The 24,623-nt window shown below is 45.7% G+C and overlaps 1 protein-coding gene across 10 annotated transcripts in view; it reads right to left on the minus strand.

The window, feature by feature from the left end:
- Nucleotides 1-24,623, minus strand: part of LOC147122003 (protein odr-4 homolog) — a 440,279-nt gene that overhangs the window by 97,219 nt on the left and 318,437 nt on the right. For 7 of the 10 annotated variants that reach the window (XM_085982624.1, XM_085982628.1, XM_085982625.1 and 4 more), the window contains 2 exons: nt 8,914-8,961; nt 378-496 (listed from right to left, as the gene is read on the minus strand). In XM_085982624.1, the coding sequence (XP_085838750.1) occupies nt 378-496; nt 8,914-8,961 (167 nt within the window). Of the gene's footprint in view, nt 1-377; nt 497-3,265; nt 3,303-6,301; nt 7,644-8,913; nt 8,962-24,623 lie in introns of those variants that run through there. The other 3 variants (XM_085982619.1, XM_085982620.1, XM_085982627.1) reach the window with 1 other exon arrangement.

The raw sequence follows: 24,623 nt of genomic DNA on the forward strand, positions 1-24,623 counted from the left end.
ATGTATAAGTATTAAAAAAATGCCAATCTAAAAAGTTTAAATGTTACTTTCCTTCATTCAAGCACTGACATTTGGAATACATACGAACAGAGACTGAGCACGGGTTCATGCAAATGCACTTAAATACAGCTGGTGAAGCACATCTCTAAAGGGCAGAGGGGCTATTGGACTGGTATCCATGACAATCGTATTTGTACAGCCCACGTATCTTTAGTCATAAAGGATAACTAAAAACTCACTACGATATGTTTAAATTGTTTATCTTGTTTAGACAATAAATGCAAGCTCATTCCTTTTTCTATCTTTCAATAAATTCGAGTTTTAAAACCACGTAATCACTTTTAACATGTCAACAGAATATGGTTAGGTTTGCTTACCTGCCCCAATAAAATACCAGTTGTCCCATATCGCTCTTCTGCCTTCAGCTTGTTCAGATACTTCTCACTGTACTCCGCAATGACGTAACTTCTTCCCATGATGAAATGTCCCTGGTGAACTGGTCCAAATCACACACAAAGAAAGGAGTCTTCACTCTTACTTTCAGATAAATCAATAATATACTTAAGAGTATTATACTGTAACTGTAGAAAATTAAGAAATCAAGCTTTATGAAATCTCAAGATGGACGTAGAATTAGGCAAGACTAATAAATGTCCCGTGTACTTTGATTACTTGTATAAGCTGGTAACTAATTTTCAATAAATAATTTTAAACCATCAGATTGGCAATGTAGTTTTATTTCATGCAATCACGAGTTTCAGATAATTATTTTGCATGATGCAATGTGATCTATTAAAAGACAGTCTCGCCGTCAGTCTTTGAATAGCAAAAAAAAGGGGGGCTTTTGGCAGATACAAAGGGCTAAAGACAGAGGAAGCCCTAGAGGAGTATAAAAAGTGCAGGGGGATACTTAAAAAAGAAATTAGGAGAGCGAGGAGGGGCCATGAAATAACACTGGCGAGCAAAATAAAGGAAAATCCTAAGGTGTTTTATATAAGTATATAAGGGCAAGAGGATAACTAGGGAAAGAGTAGGGCCCATTAGGGACCAAAGTGGCAATCTGTGTGTGGAGCCAGAAGATGTAGGTGGGGTTTTAAATGATTTTTTTGCATCTGTGTTCACTATGGAGAAGGACAATGTAGACATAGAAATCGGGCAGGGGGACTGTGATATACTTGAACATATTAGCATCGAGAGGGAGGAGGTACTAGCGGTTTTAGCAGGCTTAAAAGTGGATAAATCCCCAGGCCCGGACGAGATGTATCCCAGGCTGCTGTGGGAGGCAAAGGAGGAGATTGCAGGGGCTCTGACACAAATTTTCAGAACCTCTCTGGCCACAGGGGATGTGCCAGAGGACTGGAGAACAGCTAACGTAGTACCATTATTCAAGAAGGGTAGTAGGGATAAACCAGGGAATTACAGGCCAGTGAGCCTAACATCAGTGGTAGGGAAATTATTGGAAAAAATTCTGAGGGACAGAATTAGTCTCCACTTGGAGAGGCAAGGATTAATCAGGGATGGTCAGCATGGCTTTGTCAAGGGAAGATCATGTCTGACTAATTTGATTGAATTTTTCGAGGGGGTGACTAGGTGTGTGGATGAGGTATACATGGATTTCAGTAAGGCTTTCGATCAGTCTCCTATGCGGGACTTTGTCAAGAAGGTAAGAGCCCATGGGATCCAGGGTGCCTTGGCACATTGGATACAAAACTGGCTTAGTGGCAGAAGGCACAGGGTGATGGTCGAAGGTTGTTTTTGTGACTGGAAGCCTGTGTCCAGTGGGGTACCGCAGGGATCGGTGCTGGGTCCCTTGCTGTTTGTGGTCTACATTAATGATTTGGATGTGAATGTAAAAGGTATGATCAGTAAGTTCGCAGATGACATGAAAATTGGTGGGGTGGTAAATAGCGAGGAGTGTAGCCTCAGTCTGCAGGACGATATAGATGGGTTGGTCAGATGGGCGGAACAGTGGCAAATGGAATTTAACCCTGAAAAGTGTGAGGTGATGCATTTTGGAGGGAGTAACAAGGCAAGGGAATACACAATGAATGGTAAGACCCTAGGAAAGACAGAGGATCAGAGGGACCTTGGTGTGCATGTACATAGATCCCTGAAGGCAGCAGAACAGGTGGATAAGGTGGTTAAAAAGGCATATGGGATACGTGCCTTCATTAGCCGAGGCATAGAATATAAGAGCAGGGAGGTTATGATGGAGCTGTACAAAATGCTAGTTAGGCCGCAGCTGGAGTACTGTGTGCAGTTCTGGTCGCCACACTATAGGAAGGATGTGATTGCTTTGGAGAGGGTGCAGAGGAGATTCACCAGGATGTTACCTGGGCTGGAGCGCTTCAGCTATGAAGAAAGACTGGACAGGCTGGGGTTGTTTTCCTTGGAGCAGAGAAGGCTGAGGGGGGACCTGATTGAGGTGTACAAAATTATGAGGTGCATAGATAGGGTAGATAGAAAGGAACTTTTTCCCTTAGTAGAAGGGTCAATAACCAGGGGGCATAGATTCAAGGTAAGGGGCAGGAGGTTTAGAGGGGATTTGAGGAAGAACTTTTTCACCCAGTGGGTGGTTGGAATCTGGAACTCACTGCCTGAAAGGGTGGTAGAGGCAGGAACCCTCACAACATTCAAGAAGCATTTGGATGAGCACTTGAAATGCCATAGCATACAAGGCTATGGACCAAATGCTGGAAAATGGGATTAGATTAGACAGGGCCTGATGGCCAGCGCGGACGCGATGGGCCGAAGGGCCTCTTTCTGTGCTGTATAACTCTATGACTCTATGACTGAGAATGCACTAATGAGAAACCAGTTTGAAGTAGCTATTAATTTTAAAAATTGTTGGGATCGAATTTCCGCTGGTCATATCAGCTGAATTCAGGCTGAATTAGCTGAACCAGCACAAAAGATCGGGGAAATTTAAACACAAGTGAGTTACGCCCAAAACCTCTTACGCTCGTGTGTTCTGCGATCTTTTACGCTGGTTCAAGATTCAATTTGCCTGAACCAGACCCTGCCCAGAAAACTGTCCATGTCCCCAAGTCAAAATTACGAGATTCTGCTGATTCGGGAAGGCTCTTCAAATTGCAATCATTTTCTTAGGCGCACAGGTACTAGTAAGCATGTTTTAAACATTTTTCCATATCAAAAAATATTTAATTTACTAAGAAACTGGCTCGTGTACACCAATTAAACTAGCGAATGGTTCAGTATCGTTTTTTTTAAGTAATTTTCAGTGATTTTAAATCAGGTTACTCACAGGTGGAAGGCTGCAGACCAATGTTCCCTTGATATACCTATCAATTCGTCCAATAAAAAGCGACGAGTTAGGAACGTAACTAAAGGTTTTTATTGACTAAATAACAGAGCCCACCCTCGTGGGTGATCGGGTCCAACAAGGAGGAATACCAGCCAGTCGACTACCTTTATACCTGGGCAGGTAGGTGGAGCCATGGGCGGAGTCGGAGGTGGTCAGCCCAGGTATAACAGCGCGACAAGAGGCGACCTCGTATCGTGATACAACAGTGATAACGGTGATAACAATACAACAGTGATAACTATAGTGTAACGATAAAAGTGGTTTACCACATTCACCCCTTGTTTAGATTTGAGTCCGGCGGGGTGAAGTGTACTACCAGTTCTGGTATGTCAGTCTGTCCGGAGGCCTCGTAAGCCTCTCCGATCGTCGCAGCGGCGGTGCTGCATTATCCGGTGTTAGTGCTGGTGTCTGCGTGGTCGGCGAAGGCTCGTGGGGTTCCGGCATGCCGTCTACCTGGGCTGGAATTGGGGGGGTGGTGGGGGGGGGTAAAGGTGGTGTCTCCGGAGTGCCCGAGGGTGCGAGGTCTCATAAGGAGACAGTGTCCTCCCGCCCGTCTGGGTAAGCCACGTAGGCGTACTGGGGGTTGGCGTGCAGGAGGTTCACCCTCTCGACCAGGGGGTCTGTTTTATGGGCCCTCACGTGCTTTCGCAGCAAGACGGGCCCCGGAGAGGTCAGCCAGGTTGGTAGAGTGGTTCCCGTAGTCGACTTCCTGGGGAAAACAAACATTCGTTCATGGGGGGTGGCGTTAACGGCAGTGCAAAGTAGTCGGATGGAGTGCAGCGCTGTCGGGAGGACTTCCTGCCAGCGGGAGGTTGGGAGGCCCTTAGACTTTAAGGCTAAGAGGACGGCCTTCCATACCGTCGCGTTCTCTCTTTCCACCTGGCCGTTCCCTCGGGGGTTGTAGCTGGTGGTCCTACTTGCTGCAATACCTCTCGCTAGTAGGAACTGACGGAGTTCCTCGCTCATGAAAGAGGAGCCCCGGTCACTATGTATATAGTTTGGGAACCCGAACAAGGCGAAGAGGTCGTTCAGGCATTTAATGACCGTGGTGCTGGTCATGTCTGGGCAGGGGAAGGCAAAGGGGAAACGGGAGTACTCATCAACGATGTTGAGGAAGTACACATTACGGTCAGAGGACGGGAGGGGCCCCTTAAAGTCGATGCTCAGGCGCTCGAAGGGGCGGGTGGCCTTGATCAGGCTTGCTCTGTCCGGCCTAAAGAAGTGCGGTTTGCACTCGGCACAGGTCTGGCAGTTCCTGGTTATGGTCCTGACCTCCTCGATGGAGTAGGGCAGGTTGCGGGCCTTAATGAAATGGTAAAGTCTGGTGACCCCGGGGTGGCAGAGGTCGTTGTGGAGGGTCTGAAGTCTATCACTTTGCGCGCTGGCGCATGTAATTCGTGACAGAGCATCGGGGGGTTCGTTCAGCTTACCTGGCCGGTACAAGATATCATAATCGTAGGTGGAGAGCTCGATTCTCCACCTCAAGATCTTGTCATTCTTGATTTTGCCCCTCAGCTTGTTATTAAACATAAAAGCGACCGAACGTTGGTCGGTAAGGAGGGTAAATCGTTTGCCTGCCAGGTAGTGCCTCCAGCGTCGTACCGCCTCCACAATCGCCTGGGCCTCCTTCTCGACCGACGAGTGTCGGATCTCAGGGCCCTGTAGGGTCCTCGAGAAGAAGGCCACCGGTCTCCCCTCCTGGTTAAGGGTGGCGGCTAGGGCGAAGTCGGATGCATCGCTCTCGACTTGGAAGGGGATGGACTCATCCACTGCGTGCATAGTGGCCTTGGCAATGTCTCCCTTAATGAGGGAGAAGGCTGCGCACGCTTCCTCCGTAAGGGGGAAGGATGTGGACTTCATGAGGGGTCTGGCTTTGTCCGCATAATTGGGCACCCATTGGGCATAGTAGGCGAAGAGCCCCAGGGTTCTCTTAAGTGCCTTAGGGCAGTGGGGGAGGGGTAGCTCCATGAGGGGGCGCATTCTTTCGGGGTCGGGGCCAATGAGTCCGTTCTCTACTACACAGCCAAGGATGGCAAGGCGCGAGGTGTTAAACACACATTTCTCCTTATTGTAGGTGAGGTTCAGCCGTTGGGCTGTACGGAGGAATTTCTCCAGATTCACGTCGTGGTCCTGCCGGTCGCGGCCGCAGATGGTGACGTTATCTAGGTAGGGGAATGTGGCCTGCAGTCCGTTCTGGTCAACCATCCGGTCCATCTCCCTTTGGAAGACCGAGACCCCGTTGGTGACACCGAAGGGGACCCTAAGGAAGTGGTATAGGCGCCCATTCGCCTCGAAGGCGGTGTACTGGCGGTCCTCGGGGTGGATAGGGAGTTGGTGGTAGGCCGACTTAAGGTCGATGGTCGAGAATACGCGGTATTGTGCAATCTGATTGACCATGTCAGATATGCGGGGAAGGGGGTATGCGTCCAGCTGGGTGTATCTGTTTATGGTCTGGCTGTAGTCGATGACCAGGCGATTTTTATCGCCGGTCTTAACGACCACGACCTGGGCACGCCAGGGGCTGTTGCTCCCCTCGATGATGCCCTCCTTCAGGAGACGCTGCACCTCAGAGCTAATGAAAGCTCTGTCCCCAGCGCTGTACCGCCTGCTCTTGGTAGCGACGGGTTTGCAGTCGGGGGTGAGGTTAGCGAACAGGGAAGGTGGCGGCACCTTGAGGGTGGATAGGCTGCAGGTGTTACGCGGTGGGCGGTTTAACCTTCGCTGGTTGTCGACTGTGAGTGGGGGGAGGGGTCCACCGTATGCTAGGGTTACACTTTGGAGGTGGGATTGGAAGTCCAGCCCTAGTAGGACGGCAGCGCAGAGCTGGGGGAGGACGAGGAGTTTAAAGTTTTTATACTCTGTACCCTTAACCGACAAGGTCACAGCACAGTAGCCGCTAATGTCCGTGGCGTGGGACCTCGATGCCATCGAGATTCGGTTGCGCGTTGGCAGGACAGGGAGGGAGTAGTGGCTCACCGTGTCTGGGTGGATGAAGCTCTCCGTGCTTCCGCTGTCCAACAGGCAGGTCGTGGCGTGGCCGTTTACTTTGATGTCCATCATCGACTTGGACAGGTGGTGTGGGCGGGCTTGATCCAGAGTGACGGAGGCTAGTGTGTAGGTAAGCGAGTCGTTGTCGTCTGCGGGCGAGGCGGTCGTCGGGTCCGGGGGCCCGGTGGCAGTCGGGCGTGGTGGGTAAAATGGCGTCTCCCACGAGGTAGGACAAAATGGCGGAGAAGATGGCTGCCCCCATAACTCACATGAGGCACTATTGGGGTCGGTTGCCTTGATCAAAGATGGCCGCCCCCATGACTCACGTGTGGGGATACTGGCCTCAGTTGCCGTGAAAGAAGATGGCCGCCCCCACAGTTCGCATGAGGCACTGCTGGCCTCTGAAGATCCGCTCCTGCAGGCCTTAGAGAAGTGGCCTTTCTTCCTGCAGGTTGAGCAGGTAGAGTTCCTGGCTGGGCAGCGCGACCTCGGGTGCTTCTCCTGGCCGCAAAAGAAGCAGCCGGCGGCCCGATCGCGGGTGCCCGATGTCGGAGCCGGTACCGGGGGTGGCGGGCCCGGTCGGGTCCGGGACGCCGACGCTGAGGTAGGTCCCGGGGGCGGCGCTGCGAAGGGTATTGCGGTAGGGGTCGGGCCCGAGTCCCAGGGTCGCGAGCAGGACCTGGAAAACGCCTCCTGGTCCTGATGGGCCACCTCCAGGGAGAGAGCGAGGGCTTCAGCTTTGTCCAGGTCGAGGTCTTTAGCTTCAAGCAGTCTTTGCCGTGAGTAGTCGGACCGCAGGCCTTTCACAAAGGCATCGCGGATATTATCTTCCGTATTTTCAACAGCCGTCACCGCTTTAAAGTCACAGTTCCTGCCGAGTGCTCTTAGCGCCCGTAAAAATTCAGCTACAGACTCTCCTGGCTGTTGCGGGCGGGATCTTAGGAGGTGCCTGGTGTACATGTAATTTACCGGGCTGCGGTACTGCTGTTTCAGTAGGTTGATAGCGGCCTCGTATGTAGTCGTATCCTGCATGAGTGCGTATACTCTCGGGCTCGCTTGGGCGTTCAGAAGTCTTAGTTTGGATCTCTGCGGGGCGCCGGATTCTTCCAGGTAGGATTCGAAGCAGTCCAGCCAGTGTTTGAAGTTGAGGGCTGAGTTTGCTGCCTGTGGGTTTAGATCCAGGTACGGTGGTTTGAGGGCTTGCAGCCAAGCCGGCTGGTGTGGCTGGTGTAGCCCGGTGTCTGAAAGCTGCTGTGGCTGTGCTTCTGGGAGGGCTCCTGGCTGGTCAGTAGTAGACATCTTTAAAATTTAGTCAATAAAATTGATATACCTATCAATTCGTCCAATAAAAAGCGACGAGTTAGGAACGTAACTAAAGGTTTTTATTGACTAAATAACAGAGCCCACCCTCGTGGGTGATCGGGTCCAACAAGGAGGAATACCAGCCAGTCGACTACCTTTATACCTGGGCAGGTAGGTGGAGCCATGGGCGGAGTCGGAGGTGGTCAGCCCAGGTATAACAGCGCGACAAGAGGCGACCTCGTATCGTGATACAACAGTGATAACGGTGATAACAATACAACAGTGATAACTATAGTGTAACGATAAAAGTGGTTTACCACATCCCTCTAATATTATTTGGAACCCGCGGGGGCTGCACGGGCCATTCAAAATATCGCAAATGCACGGTTTTTGCATTGAAAAGCTGGCTTTTTTTTAAATTCGTTTATGGGTTGTGGGTGTCGCTGGCAAAGCCAGCATATATTGCCCATCCCTAGTTGCCCTTGAGAAGGTGGTGGGGAGCCGCCTTCTTGAACCGCTGCAGTCCGTGTGGTGAAGGTACTCCCACAGTGCTGTTAGGTAGGGAGTTCCAGGATTTTGACTCGGTGACAATGAAGGATCGGCGATATACTTCTAAGTCAGGATGGTGTGTGACTTGGAGGGGAACTTGGAGGTGGTGGTGCTCCCATGCGCCTGCTGCCCTTGTCCTTCTAGGTGGAAGAGGTTGCGGGTTTGGGAGGTGCTGCCGAAGAAGCCTTAGTGAGTTGCTGCACGGGATCCCTGGAGCGCTGCGCGACCATGCAACTTAAGGGGAACGCTGCTGCACACCCTTATTAAAAATGTTTATTTTTGTTGATAAACCCATTTTCAGCTGCATTAGTAACACTGCACCAGGTTTCCACTCTTAAATATAACAAGGAATACTTTTTAATGGAAATTTAAAAATATGAAATGATTACGTTCTATTACGCTGCCCGATTGCACTGGTTCATGGAAGATTTTTAATTTGTGATTATGCAGATGAATTTTAGCGGAAACTTGAAGCCTAACCTAACCAGCGCATTTTGACCGCAATTTCCCGACTGTGCCTAAAGCGGAAACTCTACCCCATTACTTTTTAATTTGCAATAATGCAGCTTTTTGTAATGTAAATTGATGCATTGGAAAGTCAGCACACTGCACCATAGCAGTATGATACAACTTTTCACCCATATCAAGCTGGGGTAGTGCTGAAGAGGCAGGTGTTTGTCCCTGGGAAAGGAGTGAAAACAAATCATCGGACAGCTAACAACCAATTTGACAATGGCATAGATGATTACCTGGAAATACGTCAACCCTCTCAGCTGGGAATGGTACAGAAGATCCAACTGAGTGAAATGGGAAGAAAAAATTTTTTTTTTAAAAGGAAATCTTATTCTTACTACAACAAAGGTTCTTTTAAACTGATAACGATGCGACTTCTCTAATAGTTCCCATGAGAAAAGGATTTTCAACATTTCAAATTTCAATAAAATGCACTTTTATACAAGCTGTGGTAACACAATACAGTATAGAATATTTGATTTATGAGTAAGTTCTCGATAACATATACTGGCACAAAGTACTTTTGGGAGGGTAACAGTATCACAATGGGCTGCAAAAAGAATTTGTAATTACAATATAGTGCTGTTACACCAGGTCTACTTTGCCACAATGCAGGTACCTCGGAACATCCTAAATACAAGGATCATATAATTTTTTCCCCAAATAGTAAATAATGAAACGCCAAAGCAAATTTAGAAAAGGCCTAGAAATAACATTTATATAGCACCTCTAGTGTAGAAAATATCCTAAGGCACTTTATAAAGGAGTAAAGAATGGCAATCAGTAATTGAAGAGTTATGAGAGATAAGTGAAAGTATGATCACAAAATTAAGTTTTGAGGAAGCTTTTAAAGATGAAGAGAGGTAGTAAGGTCATGGCATTTAGCAAGAAAAAAAATAACAGCAGTAGTTATATTCTGAATGGAAATAGGCTCAGTGCCATGGAAGAGCAGAGAAATTTGGGGTACAGGCTCACATGAATTTAAAGGTTGTTAAGGCTGTAAAAACAACAAATGGAATTCTAGGTTTTATCACAAGAGATACAGAATATAAAAGCCAAGAGTTAATGATGAGCTGATAGAAGATCTTAATATAACCTGTGGGCTCAAAGTACTCTGTGCAGTACTGGGCTCCACACTATAGGAAGTATATTGAGGCTTCAGACAGCGTACAACACAGATTCACTGGGATGCTGCCTGGTATGAGGAAATACAAATGCGAGAAAAGATGATAAAAATTGGTCTTTTTTTGTGTGAGAACAACGCAGGTTATGGGGCGATATGATAGAAGTGTTTTAAATTATAAAAGAATGGGACAGGGTAGATAGAAGCAGATTATTTCCAGTACTCAAGGGGTCAAGAATGAGGGGCCACAGATATAAGATTAAATGCAAGAGATTTAGAACAGAAACCGAGAGAAATTTCTTTACACAGCATTATGAGACTGTGGAATTCACTTCCAGAGTTAGTGATAGAGGCACAAACTTTGTCAACAGTCAAAAATAGATTGGATAGATGGATGAAAGAAATTGGAATGAAGGGAAAAGGGTGGGTATATGTGATTAGGGCTATTTTCTCATGTGAAGGGTAAACAGTCACAATAGATTGATTGGGTCGAGTGGTCTGTTTCCATGTTGTAACTTCTTAGTATTTCTATGTAATAAAATTACAAACAACAGGCCTGAAGCAGCTGAAAGTCCTGTCATCAATGGTGAATGGAGGGAATGAGGTTGTGCTCAGGGTGCCAGAGTTAAAAGGATCAAGGAACATGGGTTGTGAGAAGTTGTAGAGGTCGAGGGGAAATGAGGGCATGCAGATATTTGTAATGAGGATGTAAGAATACACCATTCACGGTAAACTTGACTGAACCTAAAGTGACCAAATTTGATGTACTGACAAGCTTTTGAGGGCAAGACTTCTTGGCTAAACATTTGTAAAATAAATGTGCAAGCTATTTTTCCCTCCAAAAGATAAGATCTTGAAAAGTTCTGAGAGAACAAGGAGTCAACCTTCAGATGCAAAAACAAGGACTTTTCCCAACCCCTGGCTTTGGTTAACTAAGCGTCAAAACAGATAGCAAACTGAGAGAGAGAAAAGAACGCTATTCAGAGAGTTCGGGACATGAATGCGGTGGAGGAGTTGCCAAGTTTTGGGGTATAAAAGATGCTGTAAATTGACCACTCGCTGCAGCAGTCAAGGGCAACGTGGTCAGTTGCCAGTTAATGTCATATGTCTAGTCATCGCTGACTTGACCTCTCACTGGTGTTAGTATGTATGTGGTTGCTTATGATCACTTGAGCTTAAAGTAAATGATTTAGATTTGTGCGTGCTTACTTGTAATAAGTAAATGAATTGAGTACGGGTTGTATTTGGTACTTACTTGTAACCTCTTGCTAATTTAAGTAAAGAAAAGTTTACCCTGAAATCTTTGGGCAGGAATTTAACTCCGGAGTCGGGACTACAACTTAAGGGGTTGTTGTCCCGCCTCCATCGAGATGCGGCCAATCCACGTGATTTTAACTTGATTGACCTTGTTGAGCCCGCCCAGCGGGCTCAGCAGGCCAATTAAGGGCCACCCGGCAACAGGTGATGTCACAGACTGAAATTTCATCTGTCAAGAGCTTTTGACAGATGAAATATCAGTGTTTCACAGCTGTTTGAAGCTGTCAAACACTGACAGTCTTACTTCTAACCTGAGTCCTTCTCCACAGACTCAGTTAGAAAGCTCTCCTGCACAGAAAGCTGCAAGCTGTCACTTTTGACAGTTCGCAGCCATTCTGCTTTCTGTGCCGGTGAGATGAGGGACTCCCGGAACCTAAAGGAAGGAAGGCTGAAAAGGTAAGGTATGTAAAACTTATTTAATCACTTTAGACACACCAAACACACTTACCTTTGCACTCATGCACACATCACTCACCTGAACACCGACATCGCGACCCCTCCAAGTCCTTCAACCCGACGGCCCGCCTCCTCTAACTTGGCGTGGTTTGGAGCCGTCGGGAATAAGAACATAAGAACATAAGAAATAGGAGCAGGAGTAGGCCAATCGGCCCCTCGAGCCTGCTCCGCCATTCAATAAGATCATGGCTGATCTGATGCTAACCGCCAATCTACTATCACAGAACCGTCTCCTGAATCTAACAGAATTAGACACACGAAATAGGAGCAGGATCAGTCTACACGGCCCCTGGGCCCGCTCCGCTACCCACAGGGCCATGACCGATCCGAACCTAGACTCATGTCCAAATTCCTGCCCGCTCCCCGTAACCCTTAATTCCCTTTACTTCTAGGAAACTGTGTATTTCTGTTTTAAACTTATGTAATGATGTAGCTTCTACAGCTTTTTGGGGCAGCATATTCCATGGACCTACCACCCTCTGAGTGAAGTAGTTCCTCCTCATCTCAGTTTTGAAAGAGCAGCCCCTTATTCTAAGACTATGCCCCCTAGTTCTAGTTTCACCCATCATCGGGAACATCCTCCCCGCATCCACCCAATCCAACCCCTTCACAATCTTATATGTTTCAATAAGGTCGCCTCTCATTCTTCTGAACTCCAATGTGTAGAGTCCCAATCTACTCAACATCTCCTCATATGTCCATCCCCTCATCCCCGGGATTAACCGAGTGAACCTTCTTTGTACTGACTCGAGAGCAAGTATGTCTTTTCTTAAGTATGGACACCAAAACTGTATGCAGTATTCCAGGTGCGGTCTCACCAATACCTTGTACAACTGAAGCAATACCTCCCTATTTTTATATTCTATCCCCCTAGCAATGAAAGCCAACATTCCATTGGCCTTCTTAATCACTTGCTGCACCTGCATACTAACCTTTTGAGTTTCGTGCACCAGGACACCCAGATCCCTTTGTACTTCAGTACTTTCCAGTTTCTTGCCATTAAGATAATAACTTGCTCTACGATTTTTCCTGCCAAAGTGCATAACCTCACACTTTCCAGTATTGTATTCCATCTGCCAAATCTCTGCCCACTTACTTAGCCTGTCGATGTCCCTTTGCATGTTTTTTATGTCCTCCTCACTCACTACTTTCCCTCCCATCTTTGTATCATCTGCAAACTTTGATATGTTACACTCGGTCCCCTCCTCCAAATCGTTAATATAGATTGTAAAGAGTTGGGGACCCAGCACTGACCCCTGCAGAACACCACTAGTTACTGATTGCCAGTCTGAGAATGAACCATTTCTCCCAACTCTCTGCTTTCTGTTAGATAACCAATCCTCCACCCATGCCAGAACATTACCCCCAATCCCGTGATTTTTTATCTTGAGCAATAATCTTTTGTGTGGCACCTTGTCAAATGCCTTTTGGAAGTCGAAATACACTACGTCCACTGGTTCCCCTTTATCCAACCTGTATGTTACGTCCTCAAAGAACTCAAGCAAATTTGTCAAACATGACTTCCCCTTCATAAAACCATGCTGACTTTGTCCTATTAGATTATGTTTATCCAAATGCCCCGTTACTGTCTCCTTAATAATGGACTGCAAAATTTTACCAACCACAGATGTTAGGCTAACTGGTCTATAGTTTCCAGCCTTCTGCCTACTACCCTTTTTAAATAAGGGTGTTACATTAGCAGTTTTCCAATCTGCCGGGACCTTTGCTGAGTCCAGGGAGTTTTGGAAAATTATTACCAATGCATCCACAATCCCTACCGCCACTTCCCTCAAGACACTAGGATGTAAGCCATCAGGTCCGGGGGATTTATCTGCCTTGAGTCCCATTATTTTACCGAGTACCAATTCCTTAGTGATTTTAATCGTATTTAGCTCCTCCCCCCCTAGAGCCCCCTGTTTGTCCAGTGTTGGGATATTCTTAGTGTCCTCTACCATAAAGACTGAAACAAAATATTTGTTCAGCGTTTTTGCCATCTCCATGTTTTCCACCATTAATTTCCCTGTCTCATCCTCTAAGGGACCAACATTTACTTTAGCCACCCTTTTTCTTTTTATATAACTAAAGAAACTCTTGCTATCTGTTTTTATATTTTTTGCTAATTTACTTTCATAATCTATCTTCCCTTTCTTAATCAATCTTTTAGTTATTTTTTGCTGTCTTTTGAAGACTTCCCAATCTTCTATCCTCCCACTAGATTTGGCTACCTTATATGCCCTTGTATTTAGTCGGATACTATCCTTAATTACTTTACTTAGCCACGGATGGCTGTCATTTCTTTTACACCCGTTTTTCCTCAGTGGTATATTTTTTGAAAGTTGTAAAATAACTCCTTAAATGTACACCACTGCTCATGTACCGTCTTACCCGTTAAATCTATTTTCCCAGTCCACTCTAATCAATTCCGCTCTCATACCTTCATAGTCTCCTTTATTCAAGCTCAGTACGCTTGTTTGAGATCCAACCTTCTCACCCTCTAATTGAATATGGAATTCAACCATGTTATGGTCACTCATTCCAAGGGGATCCTTTACTAGGACATTTTTAATTAATCCTGACTCATTATACAGGACCAGATCTAAGGTTGCTTGCCCCCTGGTCGGTTCAGTTACATACTGCTCAAGAAACCCATCCCTAATACACGCAATGAACTCTTCCTCAAGGCTGCCCTGCCCAATTTGATTTGTCCAGTTAATATGATAGTTAAAATCCCCCATAATTATAGCTGTTCCCTTATTACAAGCCCCAACTATTTCCTGATTAATACTCCGTCTAACAGAGTTACAACTGTTAGGAGGCCTATAGACTACGCCCACTAGTGTTTTTTTCCCCTTATTATTCCTTATCTCCACCCAAACTGTTTCACTATCCTGATCCTTTGACCCAATATCATTTCTCTGTATTACAGTGATTCCTTCCTTTATTAACATAGCCACCCCACCTCCCCTTCCTTCCTGCCTGTCCTTCCTGATTGTTAAATACCCTGGTATGTTTAATTCCCAGTCATGGTCACCCTGCAGCCATGTTTCTGTAATGGCCACAAGATCATACCCATATGTAGTTATTTGTGCCGTTAACTCGTCCATTTTGTTATGAATGCTACATGCATTCAGATAAAGGGACCCCTGATTTCGGAATTTTAACCCCCCGCACGCCTCCAATCCCGACTCCACGGCAGAATGAAAATCCTGCCCTTTGTTTCGAGTTGTCTGTTCCATGGGTCTGAACTCTATAAATTGTCAGACAATCTGAACGTCTTACAATGATCATTCAGATTCAATGTGCTAGGACAGGGAGATAGCCAAACAGAACAGAGCTTAAGTGGTGGAAATTTGACTTCGGGAGTTTGTATCGTGTGGAGCTCAAGAGGCAAGTGAGGCAGGCTTTGGAGAGTCAAGGTAACAAAAACATTGCATGGATCTCAGTAGTACTGGAGGTGGGAATGGTAAGGAGGGTAGCAGACAATAATGTAAAGGAAGTGGCCCTAGAAATAGTAGATGCATTGTTGGTCATCTTCCAAAATTCTATAGACTCTGGAACAGTTCCCATGGATTGGAGGGTAGCTAATGTAACACCAATATTTAAAAAAGGTGGTACAGAGAAAATGGGGAATTTGCTGACGACACAAAGCTGGGTGGGCGTGTGTGCTGTGAGGAGGATGCCGAGAAACTCCAGTATGATTTGGACAGGTTGGGTGATTGGGCAGATGTATGGCCGGTGCAGTATAATGTGGATAAATGCGAGGTTATCCACTTTGGTGGCAAAAACAGGAAGGCAGATTATTATCTGAACGGCAATAGATTGGGAGAAGGGGAAGTGCAATCAGACCTGGATGTCCTTGTGCATCAGTCGCTGAAGGTAAGCATGCAGGTGCAGCAGGCGGTTAAGAAGGCAAATGGTATGTTGGCCTTCGTAGCGAGAGGATTCGAGTACAGGAACAAGGATGTCTTGCTGCAGTTGTACAGGGCCTTGGTGAGACCACACCTTGAGTATTGTGTGCAGTTTTGGTCGCCTTATCTGAGGAAGGATGTGCTTGCCATGGAGGGAGTGCAGCGAAGATTCCCCAGGCTGATACCTAGGATGGCAGGAATGACGTATGAGGAGAGATTGGGTCGATTGGGCTTATACTCGCTGGAGTTTAGAAGAATGAGAGGGGATCTCATTGAAACTTATAAAATTCTAACAGGACTAGGCAGACTAGATGCAGGAAGGATGTTCCCGATGGCAGGGGGGGTCCAGAACCAGGGGTCACAGTCTAAGGATAAGGGGTAAGCCATTTAGGACTGAGATGAGGAGGAATTTCTTCACCCAGAGAGTGGTGAACCTGTGGAATTCTCTACCATAGAAGGCAGTTGAGGCCAATTCATTAAATATATTCAAGAAGGAGTTAGATATATTTCTTAAGGCTAAAGGGAGAAGGCAGGGACAGGGTACTGAATTTGGATGATCAGCCATGATCTCATTGAATGGCGGAGCAGGCTCGAGGGGCCGAATAGCCTACTCCTGCTCCTATCTTCTCTGTTTCTATGTTAGTGATTACAGGAATAGGAGGATAGAACAGATGAATGCGTGGCTGGAGATATGGTGCAGGAGGGAGGGCTTTAGATTCCCGAGGCATTGGGACCGTTTCTGGGGAAGGTGGGACCTGTACAAGCTGGACGGGTTACACTTCAACAGAGCCGGGACCAATATTCTCGCGGGGAGGTTTGTTAGTGCTGTTGTGAAGGGTTTAAACTAACTTAGCAGGAGCGTGGGCACCAGCATATAGGAGCAGAAAAGAGGAATAAGGTGCATAAAAGAGTGAGTGTGTTGGATAGTACTAGAGAAGAAAGTAGTACTAGAGGCGGAAGTAGTACCATATTAGATAGGAGCAGACAAAGACTACAAAAAATGGGTTTAGAATTCATGTACGTAAACGCACAAAGTGTGGTGAATAAGGTTGGTGAGCTACAAGCACAATTAGCTGTGTGGCAATATGATGTTGTGGCAATAATGGAAACATGGCTTAAAAACGGTGAGGACTGGGCACTTAATATTCAAGGGTACAAGGTGTTCAGAAAAGATAGGGAAGGAAAAAAGGGAGGTGGGGTGGCAGTGCTGATTAAGGAAGACATTGTATTGTTGGAAAGGGAGGATGTTCTTGAGGGGACAAGGACAGAATCCATTTGGCTAGAGTTGAGGAGCAAAACGGGTATGATCACACTATTGGGGGTATTCTATAGGCCTCCAAATAGTGAGAGGGAGATAGAGGAGCAAATCTGCAGGGAAATCGCAGAGATATGCAAGAGCTATAGAGTGGTGATATTGGGGGACTTTAATTACCCAAATATTGATTGGGATAATGCTAGGGTAAAGGGAAAGGAGCGGGAGGAATTTCTGAAATGTGTTCACGAGAATTTCCTTGATCAATATGTTCTTGGTCCAACTAGGAAGGAGGCATTGCTGGATCTGGTGCTGGGGAATGAGGTCGGCCAGGTCGACCAAGTGTCTGTGGGGGAACACTTGGGTACGAGTGATCATCGTATCATAAGATTTAGATTAGCAACGGAGAGGAGCAAGAAACAATCTAGACTGGAACTTCTAAACTGGAATAGGACTAAGTTCAATGGGATGTGAAAGGATCTAGCCAGGGTAAAATAGAACCAAAGATTGACAAGAAAAACTGTAACGAAACAATGGGTAATCTTTAAGGAGATGTTCCAAGTACAGGCTAGGTACGTTCCAACAAGAGGGAAAGGTAAGGGAACCAAAGCAAGGGCTCCTTCAATGACGAGGAAGATAGAGAAGATGATGAAACAAAAAGAGGGTGTATGATGAATGTCAGGTGAATTCTTCAAGGGAGAACCAGACCAAATGCAGTAAGTTGAGAGGGGGTGTGAAGATGAAAATAAGACTGGCAAAGAGAGAATATAAGAGTAGAATGGCGGTTAACATAAAAGGGAACCCAAAAATCTTCTACCGGCATGTAAACAGTAAGCGGGTAGTAAGAGGCGGGGTGGGGCCTATTAGAGACAAAGAAGGTGATATATGCTTAGAGGCGCAGGGAAAGGCTAGAATACTCAATGAGTACTTTGTATCGGTATTTACTAAGGAGGTGGATGCTGACAAAATATCAGAAGTGGAAAAGGTAGAAGCAATGGAAGGGGTGAAAATTGATAGACAGGATGTACTAGAAAGGCTGGGTATGCTTAGAGTGGACAAGTCGCCTGGTCCAGATGGCTTGCATCCCAGGTTGCTAACGGAACTGGGGGAGGCGATAGTGGAAGGGCTTGCCATAATTTTCCAATCTTCCCTAGATGCGGGGGAGGTGTCTGAGGATTAGAAAGTGGCAAATGTGACACCATTGTTCAAGAAAGGGTGTAAGGACAATCCTAGTAACTACAGGCCGGTCAGTTCAACATCAGTGGTGGGTAAAGAAGAAAGGGTGTAAGGACAATCCTAGTAACTACAGGCCGGTCAGTTCAACATCAGTGGTGGGTAAAGTTTTAGAAACGAGACGTTTAAGCTAATTAAGGAGAGCCAACATGGATTTGTAAAAGGCAGATCGTGTTTGACTAATCTAATTGAATTTTTTGATGAAGTAACAGAGAGGATTGTTGAAGGGAATGCAATGGATGTTGTCTACATGGATTTTCGGAAGACGTTTGACAAAGTACCACATAGAAGGCTGGTTAACAAAGTTGAGGCTCATGGAATAGGTGGGTCAGCGACAGCTTGGATAAGGAATTGGCTTAAGGACAGAAAACAGCGAGTTGTGGTAAATGGCTGCTTTTCAGACTGGAGGATGGTAGACAGTGGTGTTCCCCAAGGGTCAGTGCTGGAGCCACTGCTTTTTTGATATATATAAATGACCTGGATATTGGAATACAGAGTAGAATTTCTAAATTTGCCGATGACACCAAACTTGGGAGTGTGGCAAACAGTGAGGATGAAACCAATCGACTGCAACAGGACATAGAAAGGCTAGCAGAATGGGCAGATGGGATTTAATACAGAGAAGTGTGAGGTGATGCATTTTGGCAGAAGGAACAGGGAGAGGCAATATGCACTTAATGGCACAGTTTTAAAGAGTGTGCAGGGACAGAGGGACCTGGGAGTTGATGTGCATAGGTCCCTGAAGGTGGCAGGACATATTGAGAGGGTGGTTAACAAAGCATATGGGATCTTTGGCTTCATAAATAGAGGTATTGAGTACAAAAGTAGAGAAGTTATGCTGAACCTTTATAAAGTGCTGGTTAGGCCACAACTGGAGCACTGTGTCCAGTTCTGGTCACCACACTTTAGGAAGGATGTGAAGGCCCTTGAGAGGGTGTAGAGGAGACTTACCAGAATGGTTCCAGGGATGGGGGATCTTAGCTACAAGGACATGTTGGAGAAGCTGGATTTGATTTCATCAGAGCAAAGGAGTTTGAGGGGTGATTTGATAGAGGTGTACAAGATTATAACGGATCTGGATAGTCTAGACGGCGAAAGGCTGTTCTCTCTAGTTGATGGTACAAGAACTAGGGGACACAGATTTAAGGTTTTGGGCAAGAGATACAGGGGGGGCATGTGGAAAAACTTTTTTTTACACAGCGAGTGGTGAGGACCTGGAATTCGCTGCCAACGGAAGTGGTGGAAATGGAGACTCTCAATGTTTTCAAGGGGAGACCGGATAGGCACATGAGAGAAATAAACTTGCAGGGCTACAGGGATAGAGCGGAGGAATGGGACTGACTGGATTGCTCTACAGAGAGCTAGCACGGACTCGATGGGCCGAATGGCCTCCTTCTGTGCTGTCATAACTCTATGACATAACTACTGTGGCAACAAGAGCAGGTCAGAGGCTAGGTATTTTGCAGCGAGTGTCTCACGTCCTGACTCCCCAAAGCCTTTCCACCATCTACAAGGCACAAGTAAGGAGTGTGATGGAACACTCTCCACTTGCCTGGATGAGTGCAGCTCCAACAACACTCAAGAAGCTCGACACCATCCAGGACAAAGCAGCCCGCTTGATTGGCACCCCATCCACCACCGTAAAAATTAACTCCCTCTACCACTGGCGTACCGTGGCTACAGTGTGTACCATCTACAAGATGCACTACAGCAACTCACCAAGGCTTCTTCGGCAGCACCTCCCAAACCTGCAAACTCTTCCATCTAGAAGGACAAGGGTAGCAGGCGCATGGGAACACCACCACCTCCAAGTTCCCCTCCAAGTCACACATCATCCTGAATTGAAAGTATATCGTCGATCCTTCATCGTCGCTGGGTCAAAATCGTAGAACTCCCTACCTAACAGCACTGTGGGAGTACCTTCACCACACGGACTGCAGCAGTTCAAGAAGGCGGTTCACCACCACCTTCTCAAGGGCAATTAGGGATGGGCAATAAATGCTGGCCTTGCTAGCGATGCCCACATCCCATAAAAATGAATTAAAGAGTGGGCGCATCACTTCCATGTTGTTCTCCGTCACAGAACCGCAGAGATGGGCACAGTTCAATCCATCATGTTGCAAGTGGCCACCAGATTTACAGAGCACCCCCTAAGCAAACAGTAGCTGTGCACAGCCCTCTGTCACATTCATGCCCACACACACTAGCTATGGGAAACATTTAAAATGGTGTTCAACAGAGTGCAGGAAAAATATATTCCGCTAAAAGGAAAGACCAAACTAAACAATAATGAGAATCCATGGATGAATAAAGCTATAAGGGAACAATTGAGGGTAAGGAAAGAGGCATACATTAAGTACATAGACAGCAGGGGAGTGCATGATAATGGAGAATACGAAAAGATTAGGAGAGAAGTCAAAAAAACAATTAGGGAGGCAAAGAGGAACTATGCAATTAAATTATCAAGGAACATAAAACAAATAGTAAAATATTTTATAGGCACATCAATAAAAAAAAGGTTGGGATGGGAATACAGCCATTAAGGGATAGACAGGAAACGACCACAGGTAACGATAGGGATATATTAAATAATTATTTTGCTTCAGTATTTACCAGGGAGATAGAACAGGTGGACATGACATTGGATGATGCAATTAGTAATGAGGTAAGTGCCTTTAAAATTAAAAAAGAGATATATTAAATAAACTAATCAAACTCAAAGAGGATAAAACCCCTGGTCCGGAGGGATTGCATCCGCGCATTTAAACAGAATCTAGGGAAGAGATAGCAGGGGCATTACTACACATATTTAATAATTTGTTAGAAAAAGGTGTAGTGCCAGAGGACTGGCAGATAGCTAACGTAATACCTATATTTAAGGGGGATAGAACATGTCCAGGGAATTCTAGACCAGTCAGCTTAACATCGGTGGTAGGAAAAATAACAGAATCCCTACTAAAGGAGAAAACAGAAGAACATCTAGAAACCAAAAATATAATAAGGAATACTCAGCATGGATTTCAGAAAGGAACATCATGCTTGACCAACCTCACTGAATTTTTTGAAGAGGTAACAGAGAGAGTAAACAATGGTAATGCAGTAGATGTAATTTATCTAGATTTTCAAAAGGCCTTCAATGAGGTACCCCATAATACTGATGAACAAGGTCAGAGAACACGGAGTCAGGGGACAAGTAGTAGAATGGATTGCTGGCTGGCTTCAAGACAGAAAGCAGAGAGTAGGGGTAAAGGGTAGCTATTCACAGTGGCAAAAGGTGGGTTGTGGTGTTCCACAAGGATCAGTGCTGGGACCACTGCTGTTCACAATTTACATTAACGATTTAGACTTTGGAATCAAAAACACAATTTCTAAATTTGCGGATGACACCAAATTGGGAGGGATCGTCAATACTGAGGAGGACTGCAACAAATTACAGGAGGACATTAATAAACTTGCAGAATGGGCATATAATTGGCAAATGAAGTTCAACACAGATAAATGTGAGGTATTACATTTTGGTAGGAAGTTAATTGAGGTTACTTATTACTTGGAGGGTGCGAGTCTAGGTGGGGTAGAGGAACAAAGGGACCTCGGAGTACAAATACACAAATCACTAAAAGTTGCGACACAGGTTAGCAAGGCCATAAAAAAAGCAAACCAAGCACTAGGGTTTCTTTCTAGAGGGATAGAATTGAAAAGTAGGGAAGTTATGCTAAACCTGTATCGAACCTTGATTAGACCACACTTGGAGTACTGCGTACAGTTCTGGTCGCCATATTATAAAAAGGATATAGAGGTACTGGAGAGGGTGCAGAGAAGATTTACAAGGATGATACCAGAAGTGCGAGGGTATACATATCAGGAAAGGATGAACAGGCTGGGTCTCTTTTCTCTTGGAAAAAAGGCTGAGGGGTGACCTAATAGAGGTTTTTTTTAAATTATGAAAGGTTTTGATAGAGTGGATATAAAGAGAATGTTTCCACTTGTGGGGAAGAGCATAACTAGAGGCCATCAATATAAGATTGACACCAAGAAATCCAATAGGGAATTCAGAAGAAACTTCTTTACCCAGACAGTGGTGAGAATGTGGAAGTCGCTACCACAGGGAGTGGTTGAAGTGAATAGTATAGATGCAGTTAAGGGGAGGCTAGGCAAGCATATGAGAGAAAAGGGAATAGAGGGTTATGCTGATAGATTTAGAGGAGGAAAGACGGGAGGAGGCTCATGTGGAGCATAAAAGCCGGCATGGACTGGTTGGGCCGAATGGCCTGTTTCTGTGCCATATATCCTATGTAATCCTATGTAGCTGCTCTCGGAATTGCAGTGCAGGGAGGAGAGTGCAAGCCTGTCCTGTGCTATCGCACACACACAAGCCAAGATAATTGGCAGCCTGGCCAGAAGCAAAAACAAAAACAATAACAATGCTGAAGTGAGCGAGCCACTGAGTATAAAAGTAGTCCCCTGAATTACCTATTTTCCAGCCCCCCACATAAACTGGGATTGGAAAAGATGAATGTCTGCTCCAAAAGTGAACAGTTGGCAACTATGCATATGTGAGGTCAACGGGTGTATGATCTGTACACTATGGCTGGTCTTGACCTTCTGACTCAGAGTTGAGAGTGCTACCACTGAGCCAAGGCTGACACAATTAAGCTAAGTGTCAACCCACAATTATTCATAGTCACCACTTTTATGGGTCAGAATGTCAGTTCCAAAAATTCTGCACAGTGCACCATCCAGCTTAAAACATGCTTTTGATAATTTATAATGGAAACAGGATTTGTTTTAACAAAGTAACAATCCTCCCACAATTTCTGGGCCCGTTTGCTCTCCAGATGTGTTATGCACACACTCTTTGGTAATGGACTATCAACATGCTTGCTTTATTTGATTGCAGGCCGTGTGGTGAAGGTACTCCCACAATGCTGGTAGGTAGCGAGTTCCAGGATTTTCAACCACGATGGTTGATGGGACAATGATATATGTCCACGTCAGAATGGTGTGTGACTTGGAGGGGAACTTGGGAGGTGATGATGTTCCTATGCACCTGCCCCCCTTGTCCTAGAGGTGGAGGTTGCGGGTTTGGAAGATGCTGCCAAAGAAGCCATGGCGAGTTGCTGTAGCGAGTACACACAGCTGCCACAGTATGCCAGTGGTGGAGTGGGTGGACATTTAAGCTAGTGGATGAGGTGCCTATCATGTGACTGATTTGTCCTGGATAGTACCAAGCTTCTTGATGTTTTTGCAACTGCACCCATCCAAGCAAGTGAAGACTATTCCATTACAGTTCCAACTTGTGCCTTGTAGGTGGTGGAAAGGCTTTGGGGAATCAGGGGCTGAGCTACTCGTTGCAGAATACCCAGCCTCTGACCAGCTCTAGTAGCCAGAGCATTTACGTGCCTGGTCCAGTTGAGTTTCTGGTCAATGGTGACCCCCAGAATGTTGATGGTGGGAGACTTGTCGAAGGTAATTCCATTGAATATCAAGGAGAGGTGGTTAGGCTATCTCTTGTTGGAGATGGTCATTGCCTGACAGTTAAGTGGCAAGTAGCATGCACGCCATGCATTAGCCCAAGCCTAAATGGTGTCCAGGTCTTGCTGCACGTGGGCATGGACTGCTTCATTATCTGAGGAATTGCAAACGGAGCTGAATACTGTGCAATCATCAGCAAACAGCTCCACTTCTGACATGACGAACTCCTGCAGCGATGACCTGGGGTTGAGTTGATTGGCCTCCAACAACCATAACCATCTTTCTTTGTGCCAGGTATGACTCTAGCCAGTGGAGAGTTTTCCTCCTGATCCCCATTGACTTCAGTTTTACTAGGGCTCCTTGGTGCCATGCTCATTTGAATGGTATCTTGATGTCAAGGGTAGTCACTCTCACCTTATCTCTGGAATTCAGCTCTTTTGTCTAAGTTTGGACCAAGGCTGAAATTAGGTCTGGAGCCGAGTGGCCCTGGCAGAATCTCCTCAGGTTTAAACAATAGGGTTGGAAAGCTGACCAGATGTGACTTCCAAGCACTAAAGATAGGCAATTTAACAGTGTTCTTATATGAAAAATATAAGCTACTGTGATCACAGCTGCCTAGTAGCTGCCCAGAGACTTTCTTTTTGAACACTGCAATTAATAGAGATTAGAAGGAAATAAATGTGAATCTAAAAATCGTGCAGTTGGTTCTGTAATGACAAATAAGACAGTCCTGATTTTCAGATAATGAAAAGAGAGACAGTAACATTCTGTATTCTGATTACATATTTGCTGTTTTGTTTGTATCTAAATCTGCAGAGAAAAAAGTATAAATACAGTCGACCTGCACCATCGATGATGGCACATTGACACTCTGCGATTTAGGATTAGGGGGTTAGAGTGTTAGGGCTAGGTTTAGAAACTGCACAATTTAGGATTTATAATTAGGGGTTAGGGATCAGTCGTTCAAGTTAGGGTTAGAAACCGCTACTGACAAATATACAGGCAAACACAGGATAGTGTTTTCTATAATGCACATGTCTTCAATTCCAATCGTTATAAGTGGAAGTAAATTGGTGTAGCTCTGATTTCAGAGTTAAGTGTTTAGAAATAGGACGCATCTATTGACGTGGTGCAGGTTGGCCGTGTTGTTAATATGGTTGTGGTGTCAACAGTCATTGCAATGTC

Source organism: Somniosus microcephalus, chromosome 3 (genome assembly GCF_052327205.1).
Source record: "Somniosus microcephalus isolate GS21.2 chromosome 3, FLI_Smic_1.0, whole genome shotgun sequence".
Lineage (NCBI taxonomy): Eukaryota > Metazoa > Chordata > Chondrichthyes > Squaliformes > Somniosidae > Somniosus > Somniosus microcephalus.